General features: G+C 36.9%; 1 protein-coding gene across 6 annotated transcripts in view; it reads left to right on the forward strand.

Annotated features, from left to right (window-relative positions):
• Window positions 1-24,004, forward strand: part of EML4 (EMAP like 4) — a 145,548-nt gene that overhangs the window by 100,325 nt on the left and 21,219 nt on the right. For all 6 annotated transcript variants that reach the window (XM_040224554.1, XM_040224556.1, XM_040224558.1 and 3 more), the window contains 8 exons: window positions 148-258; window positions 2,085-2,180; window positions 7,692-7,826; window positions 7,933-8,068; window positions 18,576-18,727; window positions 19,801-19,926; window positions 20,011-20,142; window positions 20,870-20,937. In XM_040224554.1, the coding sequence (XP_040080488.1) occupies window positions 148-258; window positions 2,085-2,180; window positions 7,692-7,826; window positions 7,933-8,068; window positions 18,576-18,727; window positions 19,801-19,926; window positions 20,011-20,142; window positions 20,870-20,937 (956 nt within the window). The remainder of the gene's footprint in view (window positions 1-147; window positions 259-2,084; window positions 2,181-7,691; window positions 7,827-7,932; window positions 8,069-18,575; window positions 18,728-19,800; window positions 19,927-20,010; window positions 20,143-20,869; window positions 20,938-24,004) is intronic.

Raw genomic sequence — 24,004 nt, forward strand, 5'->3', positions numbered from 1 at the left:
TAAATGTACTGGCTATTTTTTATTAGACATTTATCCATCCATCATTATTTTTAAAGATGGCAAACAGTTCTTGTAGGAGTGGTATTTTCATCTATGTAAATACTAGTTAAGTCCTGCTGTCTTGTATTTTTCCCCTTGTTTTTGCAGCCCCTGCAACCCCATGTCAGAGTGTGGGATTCAGTTAGTCTTTCTACCCTGCAAATTATTGGACTTGGAACTTTTGAACGTGGAGTAGGATGCCTGGATTTTTCAAAAGCAGTAAGTAACAATTTTTAAGGGAGTAAGCCAGCCACACAAAGATACAGAAAAGACATTAAGCTCAGTTTTGTGTGTGTGTGTGTTCATAGAAAGTTATCACTTAATTGAAAAATTAGATGTTAGCTGTTGCTTATCAGTGGCCAGCATTTTAACTGAAATACTAAACGACTTTGGTTTAGATAAGATCCAGGATATTACACTTAATTATACTTATGTTATTCTGCCTGAAATAGAATTCCAGTGTAATAGCAGGAAATGGTTAAAGGAATGCATACATAGCATAGTAAAATTGAAGTAAGTAATAAGATATGTTTTTGATTCAGCTTGAGTCATAGAAGTCTGTTTTATTTAGAAAATTTATGGACATGAAATTTGGCCAATTCTACCAGGAGTATTGTCTTTTCTTAATGTCATGTTGCAGCAAAGAAAACAGCCAGATCTTTGTGCTCACTAAAGTCATGAATTGTTTGGTTCTGAATTGATGATGGCATGGTTTTATATTTAAGTTTAAAATTCAGCATCTAGCAATCTTAACCTAAGTCTTGATGCTTTATTCTGGGGAGAATGAAATAAGATGTTGCTCATTTAAACATTCTGTTTTTCTTGAACTATATGTAATTGTTATAGACCATACAGGAGAACATCTATATTTTTAGGATGCATAATTTTTCATTTCAAACACAAATATTCCTCCAGATTTTATTGGGCCTCATACTTACTTTAGAATATATTTATGTATTCACATTATCTCTTTAGTTCCTAACTATCAGCAGTTTTATTCTGGATTATAGCTGTTTTGTGGGATGTGGAGGAGGAAGAGACATTTTTAGAGCAGAAGTATAAATTTGGGTGGATACAGGAACTTTACTAGCTTACAAGCACTGAATGTCAAGGGTTCTCATGAATCAGGAATTAGAAGAAAGATGAGAAAAGGAGATGAGCAGAGAGAAGGGAAATACTTTTACTACCTTTTTTACCCCCTAAAATCTCTGTAGCAGTAATTGTTGTCTTCTTGTTGATATTGTTACAGTGTTAAGATTGTCTTGAATTGCCTCATACACTGACTTTTCCTAGTTTAGGTAATCATTCCAATACAGGGAAAAGAAGGCAAAAGAGAAGAGAGTAAGCTCTGCCCTTCCTCAGTACTCTCACTTGTCACCACAGTATTTCTTTGTTCCATAGACATCATAAGGTATATATTACAAATGCTACTAGAAAAAAAATAATCTTTTAATATCATCCACAGTTCTTTTTCTGGGAGGTATCAATTAGTGAATGAAAATAGTTTCAGGAAAATAGAAAGGAATTTATTTATGTTTTTATTTATCTTGTTTATTCATTTTAATATAAATCAAGAATATCATGGAAAACTAAAATTGGCAAACTTTCACATAACTTATTCCAAAATTTACCGAAATTTAGGACCAAAGTTATAAAATTATATACATTTCACATCTATGCAAAGGAAAATACTTTAAAAGCAGTCAGAACACTTTAAAGCAGAAGATACTTTAAGACGCAGAATGGACTATCCTCAAAATTGATTATTTGCTATTTTTGAATAGTGGAAGTAGCTAGATAGCAAATGGAAATCAACCTAGGGGAAAAAATTAGAAATATGAAAAAAATTAAGAATCCTTATTATAGTTCTGAAGAAAATACAGTCTTAGTAAATAGTATATTCATTATATTTCAAGGAACCATGAGTTTAAAGGATTTTGGATTTATCTTAATGTTGGCGGTTTTCATAATATGGTATTTCTTTTTTAAAAGTAAGCCTTATCTGAAGATTTTTAAATGCCTTATTTAAACTGACTTTTCTTTAGGATTCAGGTGTTCATTTATGTGTTATCGATGACTCCAATGAGCATATGCTTACTGTGTGGGATTGGCAGAAAAAATCAAAAGGAGCAGAAATAAAGGTAAAAAAAGTTTGAATAGGTTATTTATCTTTTAAAATACATTTTTTGTTTTGCAAGTCCTTGAAGTACGTTGCATACTCTTAGGTTTCAGGAGAGTACAGTTCAGTTCAGTTCAGTCGCTCAGTCATGTTGCATACTCTTAGGTTTCAGGAGAGTACAGTTCAGTTCAGTTCAGTCGCTCAGTCATGTCCGACTCTTTGTGACCCCATGAATCCCAGCACGCCCCCACCTGACCAAATTCATCAGATGTGCTGACTTGCCATCATTCTTATGATGGTGGTGGCTTAGTCACAAGTCATGTCTGACTCTTGCGACCCCATGGACTGTAGCCTGCCAGGCTCCTCTGCCCATGGGATTCTCCAGGCAAGAATACTGGAGTGGGTTGCCATTTCCTTCTCCAAGAATTCTTATGGTACCTTTAAGATAAAATAGTCAAGCAGCTTCAACCACTTTCAGTGATGTTTCAGATACATTGTACTACTGAAATGCTGAAGTAGTTGGATATCTAATCTCAAAATTAAGACTACATGCTCTACTTGGCTTCTTCTTTAACAAAATGTTATTTTGTTCAATCTATAAAGATTAAAAAATCTAAAGGAAAAATTCAACCTCGGGAATATGACTGACATAACTGAAAAACATACAGTGATAAGTTTTTTTGGTCTAGATTATGTTTGTGGGATTATTACATAAAATGCTACCGCATTTATAGTTGCTGTGGAGTAGTGTTAATCCTTTTGTGTGGAGCAGGCTATAACTTGTAAGAAAGGAATGAGGTTAGCATTGCAGCTGCATTCATATGGCTCAGAAAATGGCCTCCCTCTGACAGGCTTTCAGAGGGATCCAGAGGTACAGGATGGCTTTTGAAAGGCTATGACATATTTGCTTTACTCTCAGATAACATCCCATTCCTCCTCAGTTGCTCTCCAAGTTTTGTTGTGTAAAATCTTCAAGCTTTCAGCCTGTTGGATGAAAAGAGGTTATTTCTTTTAGGTAGTTTTAATCTTTTGAAAGAAGTAGGGTAGATTTTATTTTACTTGAAAGGAATATAAGGTGTCAGGAAACCTCAAATTTAAAAAAAACATAAATGAAGATAGATTGTCTTTCAGCCATCGTTCAGAGTAATTTTACGTTGAAACACAGGGAACTTATACCACAGTGAAATACGTAAATTTTGGTCCATTGTATGAAAGGCTGCCAGATGAAGTCATGGTTTTCCTCCTCCTGGCCTCTCCTCTGTCTCCTTTCTGGAACCTTCGGGGTGTATGTTGCTGAGAGTTCCATCCCATGTCTTGTGCAAACACCATATGCTGCTCTGCTTGCTCCCATGGCCTTGGTTACTACTTGACGTGTCCCACACCAGCTAACTCCAGCCCAGGACATCTTCATATGAATACCCCAGCCGCAGTGTATACAGATACGTACTCATCATATTTATTAGCCCCCCGTCAGTTTTGCCTCTCAGTGAGTGGCATCACATTCCACTTAATTGCCCAAGCTGAAAATTCAGGCATCATTCATGACTCCTTTCCCTCACTTCACACTCAGCCAGGCAACAGGCGATTTCAGTTCTGTGTCCTTAATGTCTGTGTTAGAACTCTTTCTCCCTCTCTCTCTTTTTATTTTTTGTAATTTTTAATGAATTTATTTTTTTGGCCACACTGTGCAGCTTGTGGGATCTTAGTTCTCTGGCCATGGATTGAACCCAGGGCCATAGCATTAAAGTGCCTAATCCTAACCACTGGACCATCAGGGAAGTCCCTATATTAGAAGTCTTTCATTGCAAATGACTTCAAAACAACTAAAGCAAACTTAATAAGAATTTATAGATTCACATTTAGAAAGTTAAAGAAGAGATCTAGTAAAGGTAGAGAATTTTGCCTCAGGAATGATTTAAGTCAGGGACTAGATCACTTATTCTGTTCCTCTTAGCTTCTCCCTATGTATTGATCTTATTCTAGTCTTCTGTAAATAAGTTCTGTCCTAGCTTATGTCACAAAGGATCGGAGATTTGATACATTACTTGTTAATTTATGTAAACTTAAATTCAGTAAGGCAACTTCATAACCTCATTGACAGAAATTAAAGAAGATCTAAATCAGAGGATTGTACATTTATAATGAGTAGAAGATAATATTGTAAAGATGTTATTCTTCTCTGCATATTGGTCTATACATTTCAATATAGTCAAAATTCTAGCTTGATTTTTATAGAAGTTGACAGGCTGAATATATGAGGAAATATGAATGGGTAAGAATAGACAAAATCACCAAGGGTGATGACAGTATAAAGTAAATAGAACTCTCATATACTGCTGTTGGCATGTAAATTGGTACAATTGGTATTACCTAGTAAAGTTGAACACATGCACATGCTACCCCTCTGACCCACCTTGTTACACTCCTATGTTAGAACTCTTTCTCCCTGTCTTTCTCTCTTTTTATTTTTTGTAATTTTTAATTAATTTATTTTTTTGGCCACACTGTACACCTTGTGGGATCTTAGTTCTCTGACCATGGATTGAACCCAGGGCCATGGCAGTAAAGTGCATAATCCTAACCACTGGACCATCAGGGAAGTCCCTATATTAGAAGTCTTTCGTTGCAAATAAAAGTTGTATAAACCCTAAAGAAGATAATACATGTGTTGACCAAAAGACAAGTAATCAAAAATAACAGAAGTAGAAAAGAAAGTTACTCAAATGTCCATCAATAAGAGAATGGATAAATCAGTGCTGTGGTCTTTCCCTGTAAAGAAATACTATAAAGCACTTTGCATGATCTAATTGCAATGTATATACCAACATTAAATGTATCTCACAAATGTAATGATAAAATAAGCTAGACACAAACGAATACCCTCTATATTATTCCACTTAAATAAAACAGACAAAGCTGATCTTTGCTGCTGCAAATCAGTTCAGTTCAGTCGCTCAGTCATGTCTGACTCTTTGCGACCCCATGAATGGCAGCACGCCAGGCCTCCCTGTCCATCACCAATTCCCGGAGTTCACTCAGACTCACGTCCGTCGAGTCAGTGATGCCATCCAGCCATCTCATCCTCGGTTGTCCCCTTCTTCTCCTGCCCCCAATCCCTCCCAGCATCAGAGTCTTTTCCAATGAGTCAACTCTTTGCATGAGGTGGCCAAAGTACTGGAGTTTCAGCTTTAGCATCATTCCTTCCAAAGAAATTCCAGGACTGATCTCCTTCAGAATGGACTGGTTGAATCTCCTTGCAGTCCAAGGGACTCTCAAGAGTCTTCTCCAACACCACAGTTCAAAAGCATCAATTCTCCAGTGCTCAACTTTCTTCACAGTCCAACTCTCACATCCATACATAACCACAGGAAAAACCATAGCCTTGACTAGACAGACCTTAGTCGGCAAAGTAATGTCTCTGCTTTTGAATATGCTATCTAGGTTGGTCATAACTTTTCTTCCAAGGAGTAAGCGTCTTTTAATTTCATGGCTGCAGTCACCATCTGCAGTGATTTTGGAGCCCAAAAAAATAAAGTCTGACACTGTTTCCACTGTTTCTCCATCTATTTCTTGTGGAGTGATGGGACCGGATGCCATGATCTTTGTTTTCTGAATGTTGAGCTTTAAGCCAACTTTTTCAGGATCATGGTTACTTCAGTGGAGGGAGAGGATAGTAACTAGAAGAGGGATCTGGGATGTTAGTAATGTTCTGTTTCTTGCTTTAGACACTATACACAGGTGTGTTCAATTTGTGAGAATTTATCAAACTGTGTACTTAGGATTTGTGAACTTTTCTGATTATATAGTATACATTAATAGAAAGTTTAAATATCCTATAAAGCTACACTAATACCCAAGTGATTTATTTTCATAGATTACTTCAGTTTATATCTCGAACATCTTATCACTAGAACTGTGGGTGTGTATACTTAGAAATATTTATACCAGTGATTGTGAGTTGCTCAGTTGTGTCCAACTCCTTGTGACCCCATGGACTGTAGCTCCTCTGTCCATGGGATTTCCCAGGCAATAATAAAGTGGGTTGCCGTTTCCTTCTCCACGGGATCTTCCCACCCAGGGATTGAACCTGCATCTCCTGCTAGGCAGTTGGATTCTTTACCACTGAGCCACCCAGGAAGGCCCCCCTCACTGACTTGATATGATAATCTTTAGGCCCATCCATGTTGCTATAAATGGTATTATTTCATTTCTTTTTATGGCTGAGTAATATTCCATTGTATTTATGTACCACATCTTCTTTATCCACTCATCTGTCAGTGAACATTTAGGTTGCCTCCACGTCTTGGCTATTGTAAATAATGCTGCAGTGAACATTAGGTGCATATATTTTTTCAAATTATGGTTTTTTATGGATATAGGCCCAGGAGTGGGATTATATAAGATCATATGGTAGTTCTGTTTTTAGGTTTTTAAGAGTCTCCATACTGTTCTCCATAGTGACTTTACCAATTTACATTCCCACTAACAGTATAGGAGGGTTCCCTTTTCTCCACCCCCTCTCCAGCATTTATTATTTATAGACTTTCTGATGATGGCCATTCTGACTGGGGTAAAGTGATACCACATTATAGTTTTGATTTGCATTTCTCTAATAATTAGCAATATCTAACATCTTTTCTTGTGCCTTTTGGCCATTTGTATGTTTTCTTTGGAGAAAGGTCTATTTAGATCTTTTGCCCATTTTTTCATTTGTTTGTTGGATACTGAGCTGTATATATATTTTGGAGATTTGTCTCTTGTTGGTTGGTTTTCTCCCTTTCTGTGGGTAGTCTTTTCATTTTGTTTATAGTTTCCTTTACTGTACAAAAGCCTCTTAAGTTTAACTAGGTCCTTTTCTTAGGTTTTTTTTGGTGGAAAGAGCATAAAAGCTCTTTGTGGTTTTTTGTTTGTTTGATTTTCATTCTATAGGAATCCATAGTGACCATTCAGCCTTCAGTCTGAGGATGAATCTCTAAATCAGTAATATTTTCTTGAATGAATGATCAATAGTAATAGTAAAAAAAAAAACTGGTTTTGTTTTTTTAAGACCAAAACGGCAGTGTCTTTAAGACAGAATTTATATTGCTGTTTCATTTGCTAGTTTTAGTGTTCTTTTCCCTGAATGTGCAAGAAATTAAAACAAAACTGTAATTTGCATAAATGTCTTTTTAGTGCAGAGTTATTATATATAGATGGCATAAAAGATAATATAAGATAAGGACATCAAATTTAAACCATTTTATTCTAAAAATGTATGAAGTTTTTCAGGAAAATAGACATTGGAAGAAAAGGCATTTCCTTAAAATTTTTCCTTATCTCTGGGACTTCCCTGATGGTCCAGTGGTTAAGATTCTGTATTTCCACTGCCAGAGTCACAGGTTTGATTCCCTGGTGAGTGAACTGAGATCCCACATGCTACATGTGGTGTGGCCAAAAAATAAACTTCCTTGTCTTTGATTATCAGGACCTGTAATTGGTATTTAATGAAGATGAGGATATACATGCATCTAAAGCTATATTTCTCTTTTCACAGACAACAAATGAAGTTGTTTTGGCTGTGGGATTCCATCCAACAGATGCAAATATCATAATAACATGTGGTAAATCACATATTTTTTTCTGGACCTGGAGTGGCAATTCACTAACAAAAAAACAGGGAGTTTTTGGGGTAAGGATCAGAATGTTACAACTTCATTATAGAACTTTAATTTTGAGTAAGGATAAAGTCATCATGCCCAAGGGGAAAACTGAAAATTCTCATTGTTTCATTGTAGAAATATGAAAAACCAAAATTTGTGCAGTGTTTAGCTTTCTTGGGAAACGGAGATGTTCTTGCTGGAGACTCAGGTGGAGTCATACTCATATGGAGCAAAACTACTGTAGAGCCCACACCTGGGAAAGGGCCTAAAGGTATAGTATTCTCGTGTTCAAATCATTCTTTTCAGTTTGCAATATCACTATTGCAGTCAGACCAGGAGAGAGGGAGCTGTAAGGAGACAGTATGAGAGTCGCTAACATACATTTCATTTTTTACAGTTCTTCATAACAACCTTTTTTTAAATCAAATTAGTTACTCATTTATTAAGCATATATAGCCTACATTTGACTACCTTTCCTTCCAGGAGATTAATACAAAATAATTAGAAAAGATGATACAGATACCACATTAAAAACTATAGAGATTGGGAGAGAAGTCACCCCACTCTTTTGTAAAGCCCTCACAGAAGAAATGGTATTTAAGCTAAACCATAATGAATGTAGAATACTACAGAAGACAGGGAACCTTAATCCCAGTTACGGATCAGTGTACATTAAGGGAGGAGAATGGTGATGACTGTGACGCATCCAGGATAGTGTGAATAACTTTGTCTTGTGTTAACAGAAACAAGAAGTAGCCAGCATGAAGGAATGACACTTCCAGGGTAGTGTGAATGGATTTGGCATGTGTTAACAAACAGGAAATAGCCAGCATGAAGGAGATAGTGTTCTAAAAAACAGTAGTGTTCTGCAGTTGCTCTTATCATTTTAAACTAATATATACTAAGCCCTTGAAAATTCAAATAGAGATTAAAGATACAGATTTTTTTGAGTTACCCACAATAATCCTTAAAACTGATTGAGTTCACAATGGAAGAGGGAAGAGCTATGAGGCCAAGGATACTTTGTCCCACAGTTAGATGACCAGAAAAGAGCCTGCAAGGATTACAGATTGTTTTAAAAGAAGTTAGTAGGACAGAAGTTTTTATTTAGTGCTCCTGAACAAGGAAGAAGAGAAAGTTCCCAGGAGTATCAGGAAGGAGGTCTATAGGAAGGTCAAGAAGAGTAAGAACCAAGAAAAGACCATTGGAGGTTCACAATTTCAATAGAAAAATGAAGGCTGTAGAACAGCTGCGTGTAGAATAGCCAGTTTTTTAATGGAGACTTTTGAGAATCCCAGTTGAAAATGGAATGAAAAGTAGAGTTACTCGAATCAGTAGTCTTTTTAAGGTTGACTAAACCTGAAAGTAAAATTAGTATTGTGGTGGAAGAAAGATGAAAACTCTTTTAAGAGAGATGAGAATAACTGGATTGGACATCAGAAGAAAGATTATCCTTGAAAAAGAGTGATATTGTACATTTATTCTGAAACTGGAGCTTTGGAAAACTAGTATCTTACGTGGCTAAATGATAGAGGTCATGCAGAATTAACATTGCTCTCAGTAAAAGTAGCTCTCTGTTAAAAGCTTGAAGTTATTTTTAAATGGGTAATATCAGAACAGTATACATCATGTAATATAGTATACACTAGTATACATATACTACTAGTACTAGCATACAGTAGTGTATGCTGGCATACATCATGTAATCAGACTCCATTACTTCAGAATTCTACTTGTTGGAGTTGGGATCCAGCTGAAACCTTAGACCTGCCTGTGGATATTAGATTTATTAGAACACTAAAACTGAAGACCTGCAAAATTTAGAGGTATCATTTTCTAAATAGTCATTAAAATTGTCCTTATCCACTTAAAAAAGGATGGGCCTAAGGACCTTTTCCTTTTTTTTTTTTAGTTTTTGAAAACTTTTATTGAAGTATAGTTGATTTACAATGTTGTATTAGTTTCAGGTGGATTGCAAAGTAAATCAGTTATAGCTATACATATACACACTCTTTCTTAGATTCTTTTCTTATATAGGCCATTACAAAGTACTGAGGAGAGTTCCCTGTGCTATACAGTACATGCTTATTAGTTACCTGTTTTATTGTTTCATATATAGTAGTATGTATGTGTTAGTCCCAGGCTCCCAATTTATCCCTTCTGCTTCTTACACCCTCAGTTCAGTTCAGTTGCTCAGTTGTGTCCGACTCTTTGTGACCCCATGGACCATAACACGCTAAAACTTCCTGTCCATCACCAACTCCCGGAGTTTAGTTAAACTCGTGACCCTTGAGTCGGTGATGCCATCCAACCATCTCATCCTCTGTCCTCCCCTTCTTCTCCTGCCCTCAATCTTTCCCAGCATCAGGGTCTTTTCAGATGAGTCAGCTCTTCGCATCAGGTGGCCAAGGTATTGGAGTTTCAGCTTCAACCTCAGTCCTTCCAATGCACATTCAGGACTGATCTCCTTTAGGATGGACTGGTTGGATCTCCTTGCAGTCCAGGGGACTCTCAAGAGTCTTCTTCAACACCACAGTTCAAAAGCATTAATTCTTTGGTGCTCAGCTTTCTTTATAGTCCCAACTCTCACATGCATACATGACTACTGGAAAAACCATAGCCCTGACTAGATGGACCTTTGTTGGCAGAGTAATATCCCTGCTTTTTAATATGCTGTCTAGGTTGGTCATAACTTTCCTTATAAGGAATAAGCGTCTTTTAATTTCATGGCTACAGTCACTATCTGCAGTGATTTTGGAGCCCCCAAAAATAAAGTCAGCCACTGTTTCCCCATCTATTTGCCATGAAATGATGGGCCCAGATGCCATGATCTTTGTTTTCTGAATGTGGAGCTTTAAGCCAACTTTTCCACTCTTTTTCTTTCACTTTCATCAAGAGGCTCTTTAGTTCCTCTTCACTTTCTGCCATCAGGGTGGTGTCATCTGCGTGTCTGAGGTTATTGATATTTCTCCCGGCAATCTTGATTCCAGCTTGTGTTTCTTCCAGCCCAGCGTTTTTCATGATGATCTCTGCATATAAGTTAAATAAGCAGGGTGACAATATACAGCCTTGACATACTCCTTTCCTGATTTGGAACCAGTCTGTTTCTTGTCCCACGTCCAGTTCTAACTGTTGCTTCCTGACCTGCATACAGATTTCTCAGGAGGCAGGTCAGGTGATCTGGTATTCCCATCTCTTTCAGAATTTTCCACAGTTTATTGTGATCCACACAGTCAAAGGCTTTGGCATAGTCAATGAAGCAGAAATAGATGTTTTTCTAGAACTCTCTTGCTTTTTCGATGATCCAGCAGATGTTGGCAATTTGATCTCTGGTTCCTCTGCCTTTTCTACAACCAGCTTGAATGTCTGGAAGTTCACGGTTCACATATTGCTGAAGCCTGGCTTGGAGAATTTTGAGCATTGAGATAAGTACAACTGAGAGGTAGTTTGAGCATTCTTTGGCATTGCCTTTCTTTGGGATTCGAATGAAAACTGACCTTTTCCAGTCCTGTGGCCACTGCTGAGTTTTCCAAATTTGCTGGCATATTGAGGGTAGCACTTTCACAGCATCATCTTTCAGGATTTGAAATAGCTCTACTGGAATTCCATCACCTCCACTAGCTTTGTTTGTAGTGATGCTTCCTAAGGCCCACTTGACTTCACATTCCAGGATGTCTGGCTCTAGGTGAGTGATCACACCATCGTGATTATCTGGGTTGTGAAGATCTTTTTTGTACAGTTCTATGTATTCTTGCCACCTCTTAATATCTTCTGCTTCTGTTAGGTCCATACCATTTCTGTCCTTTATTGACCCCCTTTGCATGAAATGTTCCCTTGGTATCTCTGATTTTCTTGAAGAGATCTTTAGTCTTTCCCATTCTATTATTTTCCTCTATTTCTTTGCAGTAATCACTGAGGAAGGCATTCTTATCGCTCTTTGCTATTCTTACCCCCTAGCAGCCGTTAATTTGTTTTCTGCATCCATAACTCTATTTCTGTTTTGTAGATAAAATTATTTTGTACCTTTTTGTAGATTCCACATATAAGCGATGCAATATATTTGCCAAGTACCTTAACAGCTGTTGGATAACATAGTTATTTGTAATATAGAAAGATAGTCCCAATTACTACATTTGTGGTACATTTTCTCCCTTTCTCATCTCCTTTTCCCAACATAGCAACAGACTACAGGATTCATTCTCCCCTGGACTGAGTCTGGAGGTATCTGTGGAAGCAGTATGCATGGCCATTTGGTGAAATGGGAACAGAGAGAAAAAAATAATAAATCCATAGTTAGTCCCTCTCTTCTTTTTCTTTTTCTCACTACACCTCCTGTTCCCACCCCCAGTAGTGGGCCTTGGGATTCATTCAGCATTACCTCAAATTAGTTTTCCTCAAAGATACAGATATATTTTATTCTCAAGTCTCATTTGTGCTCAAATATACAGGTCCACTTTGCCCTTTTCTGTGGTACATGAATAAATCAGAGGAAAGGCGTTGAAAATAGCCTTTTTTCACATACACACTAATATATATAAAATAATCAATAGCAACCTGTATAGTACAGGGAACTCTATTCAGTATTCTGTAATAACCTTTACAGGAAAACAATCTGTAAAAGAATGGATAATGTATAACTGAATCACTTTCCTTTATACCTGAAACTAACACAACATTTTCTATCAATTATACTCCAAAATAAAAATTAAATTGAAAAAAAAATAGCATTTATTCAACCCTATTTATCTCTACAGTTTAAGGACAATAAAACTGAAACAGTATCCAGAGAACCATATAGAACACTTCCTTCAAGGTAGAAGGTTATGAGGGAAAAATTAGAGACCTTGTTCTAAAGTCAGTGGATTGGAAGTAGAGAGAGATTCTTTATTAGTAGCAGTAGGAGAGGAAAAAAAAAAACCTAAGCCTGTCAGTCTCTGAGTTCCACAAACAAAAAGGAGAGGGAGAAAGAAAAAGGAGGTTGTGGGGAACCAGCCTGAGGTTCCTGAGACATTTCCCCGAGGATTTTTTTTTTTATATTTGTGACATTACTGTCTTCCACTTCACACCCCTTTTCCATGTGTGAAAGTGAAAGTCGCTCAGTCATGTCCAACTCTTTGTGACCCCATGGACTGTACAGTCCATGGAATTCTCCAGACCAGAATACTGTGGTGGATAACCGTTCTCTCCTCTAAGGGATCTTTCCAACTCAGGAATCGAACCCAGCATTGCAGGCAGATTCTTAACCAGCTGAGCCATAAGGGAAGCCCTTTCCATACATAAAAGCTAACCATTGAAGACATCTGTTAATTAGCTGAGAGCCTTCAGAGCTAGCAGTTGAAATGAGTTCTCTCATTTCAGTTTGATGATCTTCCACCATCATCCTTAGTGCGAGCAAGTGACCATATGTGCCGTTGAGGCATCATGGCGGATAGACAGTAAATTCCTTCCAGTACTGGAACCTGGCCTGAGCGCTGTAGCCATTGCAAAGTATTATTACCAGTTATTATGAAAGGAGATCACTCAAAAGCAGTCAGATGGAAAAGGTGATGAGGACAAGGCCTGGGGAAAGGATCTGTCCAGAACCTCCACGCCCTCTCCGGAAATAACACTCTCTCCAAGTCTCCATGTGTTCACTGACCCAGAAGCTCTGGGTTGAGGATCCTTAAGAAAAAAGAGAGAAGAGCAGTATTATCAATTATCTTCCCCACTCTCTTTTCTTTTTCTTTCTACCCTCTTCTCTTTCCTAGGCATACATTTTCAGTATCGGAAATGTCAGGAACAACATTATATTATCAAAATATTATCAAAACCGTAACTCAAATTGTTGACATATATTATCCTACCTCTCTGAGTAGTTTGGATATAAATGCACCCTTCATTGGCCTTAGTGTGCAAGGGCTGGTAAAGGTTCCGAATTGTTTTTATTTATTTTCGTTTTTGTCTGAAAAACTGGTGCCGTACCCTTTATGCAGAGAAAATCTACATAGGCACAAACAGAAAACAGAAAATCTCCTTGTAAGCTGCTGGGCACATGAAATTTGCTATGTGACTGACCCTATTATGGACGAGCTTGCCGAGAATTTGGTTTCTTCCTTTATATATGGAGTTTTCTGTTATGTAAGTAAGGCTGGAAAGGATTTGGTGAGTTTAGTAAAATAAATGTGTAAGACCGGATCAGAACAGAGGTTCATAGTTTCCATTTCTAAATTCTTACCCCAAATTTTAATAGATTGATCCAGTTTACATATTCCCTAATAAGATACTTCTGTACCCATGGCAGTCTTTATCAACCAAACTTTCAGTATACTGTCATAATTGCATCTAATAAAGGGACTTTCGGGAATTGCAGAAGTATAATTTCACAGCTAATTCTTTTATTCTAGTGAATAGGAGACAAACGAAAACTGTGTTTTATGCCTCATAAGGAGCTCTCTTGCCTCCAAACCACTATTTCCTTATCTTAAATGTAAATTAAGGGGAATCTTCAAAGTAATTAGTATTTTCTGTTTCCTGTTTTTCCAGTTTTATAATATTTTCATATATAACCTTGCCTAGCTAAGAGTCAGACTCGACTGAGCGACTTCACTTTCACTTTTCACTTTCATACACTGGAGAAGGAATTGGCAACCCACTCCAGTGTTCTTGCCTGGAGAATCCCAGGGACGGGGGAGCCTGGTGGGCTGCCATCTATGGGGTCGCACAAAGTCGGACACGACTGAAATGACTTAGCATCAGCAACAGCAGCTTAATATATGTAGTTTTTAATATGTAACCTTATCTATAATGACTTGATACTTGTATGTACTGCAGAATGATTACCAAAATAAGTTAACATGCGTCACTTCACAGTTACAATTTTTTTTTCTTGGGATGAGAACCTTAAGATCTGCTCCCTTAGCAACTCTCAAATATACATTATAGTATATAATCCCCATGCTGCATTAAATTTCACAGTTGATACTTTTCGACTGCCTTCACACATTTCTTCTACCCCCACCCCCACCCCAGACCACCACCAGGCTGTTCTCTTTCTGTGAAATCTTTTTTTTTTTAGATTCTACATAGAAGTGAGATCTCATAGTATTTGTCTTTGACTTTTTACACTTAGCTTAATGTCCTCAAGATTCATTCATGTTGCGTATGGCAGGATTTCTATCTTTTTTAATCCCATTGTGTATATGTACCACATCTTCTTTATCCATTCATCCATCTGTGGACACTTATGTTGTTTCAGTATTTTCTGTGTACCTACATGGGTACAAGGTGTTTGTTATTTCCTACATATATGAAATATTTCAGAGTTTTTCTTATATGAAAAAATTCAGGATTCTTTAAGTTGAGGGGGAGGTTGAAAGTGTCTATACCTCCCCCCCTTAAAATGTTCATTATTCTTAAATCTTTACCAAGTTACTTAAAGGAACTTAGAAACACCATTTCAGCAAATATCAACATGGGTACATTTGCACATTGCTGAGAATATAATGGGATTCCCAGGTGGGTCAGTGGTAAAGATTTCTCCTGCCAGTTCAGATGTGGATTCAGTCCCTGGGTCCAGCAGATCCCCTCAAGAAGGAAATGGCAACTGAACTCCAATATTCTTGTCTGGACAATCCCATGGACCTGAGAAGCCTGGCAGTCTACAGCCCATGGGGTCACAGAGAGTCGGACATGGCTTAGTGACTGAGTGCACACACAAGAGTATAACATGGATTTCAAAGTCGCCCGGACATTTGATTCTATACTTAAACAGGCACATAAAGCCCTCCAAACAGTCTTTATTTGGCAGTCAAAATAAACTTGCTTTTTATGGAAACCTTGTTTCTGTTAGAGTTGAGAATAAAGGGGGGATTTGCAGTTAAGCTTCAATAGACTTGGCCATGATTGTGCCTGGAGGTACAGTAGGTTTTTAAATACAAGGATAATTATTTTTCTTGGCAGGTATTTCAAACATTACTTGGCTTAAATTAGAATGTCAGAAATATAGGCCCATGAGAAGGAAATCTTAGACTATAAATTACTTTGTAGGTAAATACTATCTAAAGTAGAGTATTTTTGTTCTTGATGAAGCATTTGTTCTTCAGTTTCTCCATTTTCTAAGATTCTGTCTTTCTAGGAAGATCTTAAGTGTTTAACAAGGTATTTGTTATGTTTAGAAGTAGGGAAGACTGAATTAAAAATAGAAAAGCTGTATTTTACTTCCCTGCTTTCTGATGGAGAGTTGTAAAACACCACACCCCTGCGTTTTATAATTTCTTGCATGGTACTCTCAGACTACTTTTGTTAATTTGACCATGCGTGAGAAAAATAAGCTCACGCTCCCTCTCACCCCTCACCTCCCACTTTTAACTGCCCAAATAAAGCCAGCAATACTCTCAGAAAGTTCACATCTCTCAGATGTTCTCTCTCTCTCGATCACATCAGGGCCATGATAGATAATTGGCTGGGTATCCTACTGGACACAGTTGTGTTGTTCAGTGTTTAAAGTATTTTTAGGTGATGAATGTTGATGTGAGCCGAGGCAGTTGACCTGAATAGCAAGTTTGTTGGAGCTCTGCTGAATCAGGCAAGGTCTACTCCAAAGCATGAGGCCCTTTCCTTTCTCCTTGCCAGAGATACCCATCTATTAAGTTATTTGTTCGAGTAGCTGCCTCACACTGAGAAATATTGAGAGTCAACTATAGCATAATTTTTTTTAAGATACCAAAGTCCTACAAATTTTAGTTAATATTAACAATATAATGACAGCTCAAATGGTAAATGAACAATCTAAGTTAATATCTCTAAGATTATACTTCACATACCATAAAATTTTATCATTTTAAAATGTACAATTCAATGATTTTTAATATATTCAGAGTTGTTTAATTATCACACTGTCTAACTTCAGAATATTTTTATCACCCCAAAATGAAACACTGTGCCCATTAGCAGTCACTTTCCATTCCTCTCTCTCCTCAATCACTAGCAACCACTTGCCTTCTTTGGATTTGCCTGTGTTGGACAGTTCATGCAAATGGAATCATAAAATATGTTGTCTTTTGTGAACAGCTTCTTTGAGTTGCATCTTAATGTTTTTAGGTTCATCCATGTTATTTCACATATTAGTACCTTATTCCTTTTTGTCACTGAATAATACCACATTTTGTTTTTCTGTTTGTCAGCTGATGAGCAATTTTATTAGAAAATGAACAGTTTTTTTTCCAGTTTGTTAAGGTAAAATTGACACATAACTTTGTATAAGGTATACAGTAAGGTGATTTGCTATATGTTTATCTTGCAAAGTGATTGCCACAGTAAGTTTAGTTAACATCCATCACTTCACATAGTTAGAGAATTTTCTCTTGTGATGAGAACTTTTAAGATGTACTGTCTTAGCATCTTCAAATATACGATACTCTATTGTTAACTGTAGTCACCATGTTATACGTTAAATTCTCAGAATTTATAGCTGGAACTTTGTACCTTTAACCACCTTCATCCATTTCCCCCACTGAATAGTTTTTAAACTTAATTTCCGCCCCTACCCCCACCCCCCCCCGCCAGGGGAATCTAAGGTGTATTTTATTGACTGACTGGTCACGTTTAAACCAGGCTCTACCTGGTCATTATGAACCTGGTAATTAGTCTGCAAGAATCTTCCAAAAAGCTTTTACTGTGGGTTTTTTTTTAAACAGAGTATTTAAAATAAATTTTGTATTGCACATTGCATACAGGCTGCCCCTGCTTTCTATTTATTCATTTATTTTTACTTTTTTTAATTGGAGGATACTTGCTTTACAATGTTGTGTTGACTTCTGCCATACAACATCATGAATCAGCAATAAGTATACATTTGTCTCCTCCCTCTTGAGCCTCCCTCCTACTCCATGCCCCTTCTCACCCCTCTAGGTCATCACGGAGCAGCAGGCTGAGCTCCCTTAACTCTGGGAAGAGTTTCTCTGAGTAAGGCATCATGAATACCAAGGAAAAGGGCTTGAGTACCAAACTCTGTTGTCTTCACTCTTAAGAAAGAGGCTTTGATTATATTTTTATACCTGCCTTGTTCCTTCCTGGGTACTTGTGAAGTGCTGAGAACATACGAGAAACCTGGGCCATCGTTCAGCTTTCACACTGGTATAGCTGTCAGTTTCTAAAATACTTCTCTGGTTGGTCAAAAACCACTGCTCCAAGCCACTAGTGCCTCTTCTGCCCCATACCTTCCCCTAAAAGGGGTTATCCTTGGCAGAGTAGAAGGCCTGCAGGTCAGCAGTGGTTAAATGTTAAACATTATGACTGTTGCCCCAAAAGGAAATGAAGGCTCTTTTGCAAACTTACAGGAACACTGAATATAAGAGACTTGAGTTCCAGTCACAGCTTTGTCACTAGCTAGCCATGTGGTATTGGTTAAGCCAGTTCTATACCTGAGTGCTTAGTTATAAAATAAGAGGAGCAATATCTGCCTTAACTGTTGAATGAGATGATTGTAAGATAGTAAAGTTCTGAGGCTAATATATCCCCTCTTGTCTGTGGAATTGTCACTACTTTAGCCTACCTTTTTGTAAGAATATATTTTGAATTATTTTCAGAGTAACTATTGGCATGAATGCCAAATATTGTATTAAGCTTTGCTTTCTGCCTTGCAGAAAAATTGGCTGAAAATAGATTTTTGATTGTAGAGTCATGAGAACTTTTGATTATTTACTCTGTAGTTCTGCTAAAGTTTTTTCCCAGAAAGACGCTAAAATCTGATGGAGAAAATGTTATGACTAGTGTTTCTGTTTTACCCCTCATTATGTTAGGTGTTTATCAGATCAGCAAACAAATCAAAGCTCATGATGGCAGTGTGTTCACACTTTGTCAGATGAGAAATGGGATGTTATTAACTGGAGGTGGGAAAGACAGAAAAATAATTCTGTGGGATCATGATCTGAATCCTGAAAGAGAAATAGAGGTAAGGATGAAAACAGAACATAAACATTTTAAAATGTTAAACCCTCTAAACTCATGTCTTTTGTCCCACATTAAGATAACTTACACTTTTCTGGAAAATTTGGTATACATTCTTGTCATTTCATTCCCTTGAAATAAACCAGGAAAAAAAAGGACTATTCACTAAGCCAAATAATTTGAAAGAATAAGAAAAATGGGCAGAAGAGTTAACTTGCTTACTTATTTCTGACATTATTTTTTTAAGTAACCACATAACCATATAAACTTAAAATTTGCCAGACATTTATCAAATATTATATTCTACTCCATGGTATACAAGATGACCAGCTTAATTTTAAAACTCAAAAATAATCTTTTAAATGATGGGCTTAATGATAATTGCTGATTATATCTCTGTATATGTCTGCTTCATGGTATAAATGAAGTATATCCATAAAACCTAACAGGTTTTATGTGTTCAGTGAAAGTTGAATGAGATCTCAAGAAGTGAAATGGTTTAGAATAGTGTTTTAGATCACTGATTGTCAGAGCAAAGGCAAATCTCACAGTTCAATATTGCTTCTATTTGTTGGTGACTTTAATTTTGAATTTACACTCAGCCTTTTCCACTTATAACATGCTTTGCAGGCAAAATCTCTTAAAAAGAATTCTGACGTACTGCTCTTAGATTTTATTTCCAAGAAGATATATCCCCATATTATAGATAAAGAAATTTGTCTCAGGCTAAATGGCTTACCCAAAATAATATAACCAGTAAGTAACAAAATCAAGCCACAGTCTTCATGTAGTCTCTCAGAACTTATTCCTTAATCCCTTACTCAGAATTCTTAACTCTTGAAATCATATAAAATGTGAATTTAAAATTGAAGCAAAGAATGTTGATAATCCATTATAAATTCTGTGTATAAAATGTAAATGTATGAATAAATAATTTATTAACATAAAATTACCTTGTACTTTCAAATTTGAAATTCTGTCATTTATTACCACATAATTGTGTACAGCTATAACTTCCGTCTTCAGCTTGATTAATGCATTGTATTATGTGTATGGTGACTATAAATTATTTTTTAGGTTCCTGATCAGTATGGAACAATCAGAGCTGTAGCAGAAGGAAAGGCAGATCAATTTTTGGTCGGCACATCACGAAACTTTATTTTACGAGGAACATTTAATGATGGCTTCCAAATAGAAGTACAGGTAAGCTGTATGATTTTAACCATTAACTGAATATTTTGATGATACCCTTTGTTTCTTATAACAATGGGTATGTTTCTTTTTCAGGGTCATACAGATGAGCTTTGGGGTCTTGCCACACATCCCTTCAAAGACTTGCTCTTGACTTGTGCTCAGGACAGACAGGTGTGCATGTGGAACTCAGTGGAACACAGGCTGGAATGGACCAGGCTTGTAGATGTGAGTAAAGCAAAATGTGATTATAATTTCCCCACAGAAACTCCCTAAAACTGGCAGTTGGTAGCAGCAAAGCAAAAAGGACTCAGTATTGGTTAAAACCAAGTCTATTGCTATAGTTCAGTAAAGAGGAAGGGATAAGGGGGAGAGTGTTTAGTTACAAAGTACATCATGAACCCACTCCAAAGAAGCAAGTTAACAGGACAGAAACTCAACTTTTCTGTCAGGTTCAATAATAAAAATTAAGAATATTTCACATCTTTATGGAGCGTTAATTGTCACAGAAAGGTTTGGGCTGCTGGTGGTGGGGCAGTTGGGTTCAGTAAGTACTGCTCACTAACAGATTCTACTGTCTTCTTTTTGAGTTGGTCTCTTACTGTATTTTCTCCCTACCCCACCCAGATATTCACCTTTTCTAGCCTAAAGTATACACGTTCTTTGTAGCCTCTAAAGAACTGTACAGATGTTTGTTGTTATCCTTATTATTGTTCCACTGCCTAGCCGCAAGCTGGCGGTCCTTTCCCCCTACCACTCTGCCAGCATGTCCCCTTCCTGCTCTGAAGTTCTTTTTCCTCTTATGTCCGTGTGGTATTCCCATTGGCTATAGTAAAGTTGATTGAGATTCCATGTTTATGTGAAACAAATTATTTTCAAATGTTTTGCCACTCTTCCCATAGATCTAGGGAGACTTTCTCGTGTGCTCCCCAACAGCTGTCTGTCTCTCTTCTAGGAACCAGGACACTGTGCAGATTTTCATCCAAGTGGCACAGTGGTGGCCATAGGAACGCACTCAGGCAGGTAGGGTCTTTAAGGGAAATGTGAGCTGAGTAATCTTAAGTGGTGGGATGTTTAACCATTATTCAGGAATGTTCTCTATCTGATCTGGAGAATTGATCTTTTAAGTGGCACAGTTTTATACTTTTTGCTCTCTTCTGTTATGTATACTCATTTAATCACTCAGTAATTTTTTGTTAAGGACCTACTGTTTTTTAGACCCAATTGCGAGAGTTCAGGCTACATCACAGTACAAAGCAAAAATCCCTGCCCCCACGGAGTTCACACTTTAATGTGTGTCAGGGGTGGAGGCAGAATAAAAAAATAAGCCTTAACTAATTAAGTTAGTTATTAACTAATTAAGTTAGAAAAATGAAGAGCTATGATGCGGGAGGGTTGAGCATAGGAAGAGGGATCTGGAAGGGTACAGTTACAAAATGCTATCCTGATGGGGAGGTCAGGGTAGGCTTCAATAAGGAAGGTGGCAGTTCAGCAAACTTGACCCTCTCTTGTGACATTTTCTGTGGTGTCAGAAAACTTCTGTCCTCATTATCTTTAAAAAGGGAAGGAAATCGAATCTGAAATAACCCAGTTGAGCTTTTGTTTGAGCTATAGCTTTTTTACTTCTTAAATGCTACACAGGTAAATAATAAAGGTATGTTTCTTGAAATTGTTATTAATTACTTATCTTTGCAGACCTTGTATAGTACCTTTCTAAGGCTATTAAGTAATATATATTTATTATCTGTATTTTTTAATTGTCCTTTTTATTGCCTCTGCTAGTAAGTAGCCCTCATCACAAATGGCTTAATTTATTTTTTAAAGAGGCAGAGGAAAAATATAAAATCAGTTTTCAAACGTTAAACCCATAAAAAATGTGGAATGCTGATTTCTAGTAAGGTGATAGTATTGTGAACACACTTACATAAATATTTTTAATGACTGTAACAAATATTTCAGATCATTCAGTTTATTTCAGTTCAGTTCAGTCACTCAGTCGTGTCCAACTCTTTGTGTCCCCATGGACTGCAGCACACCAGGCTTCCCTGTCTTATCACCAACTCTCAGAGCTTACTCAAACTCATGTCCATTGAGTCGGTGATGCCATCCAACCGTCTCATCCTCTGTCGTCCCCTTTTCTGCCTGCCCTCAGTCTTTGCCACCATCAAGGTCTTTTCAAATGAGTCAGCTCTTCACTTCAAGTGGCCAAAGTACTGGAGCGTCAGCTTCAGCATCAGTCCTTCCAATGAATATTCAGGACTGATTTCCTTTAGGATGGACTGGTTAATCTCCTTGCAGTCCAAGAGATGGACTCTCAAGAGTCTTCTCCAACACCACAGTAGAAAAGCATCAATTCTTCGGCACTCAGCTTTCTTTATAGTCCAACTCTCACATCCATACATGACTACTGGAAAAACCATAGCTTTGACTAGATGGTTTATTTAATTCCACTTTACTTAATTCTAACTAAATTTAGCCATTTAGAGTTGTTTTTTTTTTTTTTATCAAGTTTTCCCCTTTGGCTGCTAGATATAAATTAATACCTCTGAAAAATTGAAACATTTTCAAAATCCTCATTTATAGTGCTCAGAATCATGGAAGAACAGGTCTTTAAAGATAAACTTTGAAATGTGGGTATGTAATTAGAGTTGTTATTTGAGTGGTTCTGAAATAGTGGAATTTTAGAATTAGGCTGCTTGGGAGCGTAATTGGTGATAACTTGCAAATATAGATGGCTTTCCTATCTCAGGATTCCCTCAAAATACATGGCAGTAATAGATTGTTCCTTGGACTAAACAGGCATATGGCAGGCCACTTTGTAGAATTTGGAGGAAATTTATTTTCTATTTTACCAAAAGTGTATTTCTTGAGCATATAAGAATCTCCTAAACTACAGTGGTGAACTGCTTTTCAGGAAACCACAAAAGAGTTTACTTCAGATCTATTTTGGGGGCAGCTGAACAGTTATTACAAATACTAATATCAATGAAACAGTAGGAATAAGAGCTACCATTTTTTCAGAGTCTGATGACACACCTTGTACTAAATTATTTTCATATTGTACCTTTTGTTTGTTGCATTTTAACAAGAATGCAACAAAATGTTCATTAATATCTCCTTTGCAAAAACAGGAAGCCCAAGACCCAAGTCACATGAGTCACTTGTGCTTGAGCTGGGATTTAACTCAGGTTCTATATGATTCGAGTTCTATATGGTTTTAAAGCTTGTCTCTTTCCAGGATTCCACCAGTACTCTTTTGAGATGTCCTTATAGTGTTTGTACTATTACTTAGAAATGTTACAAGGAAAGTTTATCTTTGAAGGTTGAATCACTGTCTGACATAGTATTTTAAAAGCATTTACTGTGTGTAATAAGGAGTTCAGCACTGAGTGAAAGTGCTAGAAGGACTTGAATCATTAAGACTCAACCCCTTCATTGGATGCATGTACATTCATGACAAGCAGATCTGATGAAACTTATTGAAGTTACTTTCTAACATTTAGTATAACTGTGAAGTCATCATTAACAAATTTAAAAGGAAAAGTTGCTTAATGTAAGTGACTTAGCTAAGCCAGTTGTTTCCTCTTGGAGTTGTGAGTAGGAAAAACCTTATGAGTAAGAGTGATATAACTCAAAAGTTCTGTCAGTTAATTCTTTCTAGTGTAGAGTTGGGGATTATTTAAAATCTAGAGGAGATGTAGTTATCAGTGTTCATTTTCCTGCCTTTGATTCTTAGAGAACTTTTCTTATTTATTACTATTTTTTTGCATGAGTCTGTGAACACTTGGCTCTATTGTCTAAAACAAAATTCCTCGATGTAACCATTCAGATTATTATCACTGACCCTAAGCCTGCAAAAAATCACACTGAGGGCAAGAATTTTTTTAAGTTTAATACAGCACATTATCCAAATTGTTCATGATCCAGAAAAGGTGACTAGCAACATGTTTAAAGATGTGTTCATGTCCGTATCTAGAAATCTACTTGTAATCAAGAAGTAAGCACAAGTGTGAATAAATTATCACAATGATAAATAAAATCTATCATTTTAAAAGATTATATTATGAATACAATTTCTAAGGGAAAAAAT

Source organism: Oryx dammah, unplaced genomic scaffold (assembly GCF_014754425.2).
Source record: "Oryx dammah isolate SB20612 unplaced genomic scaffold, SCBI_Odam_1.1 HiC_scaffold_25, whole genome shotgun sequence".
Taxonomy (NCBI): domain Eukaryota; kingdom Metazoa; phylum Chordata; class Mammalia; order Artiodactyla; family Bovidae; genus Oryx; species Oryx dammah.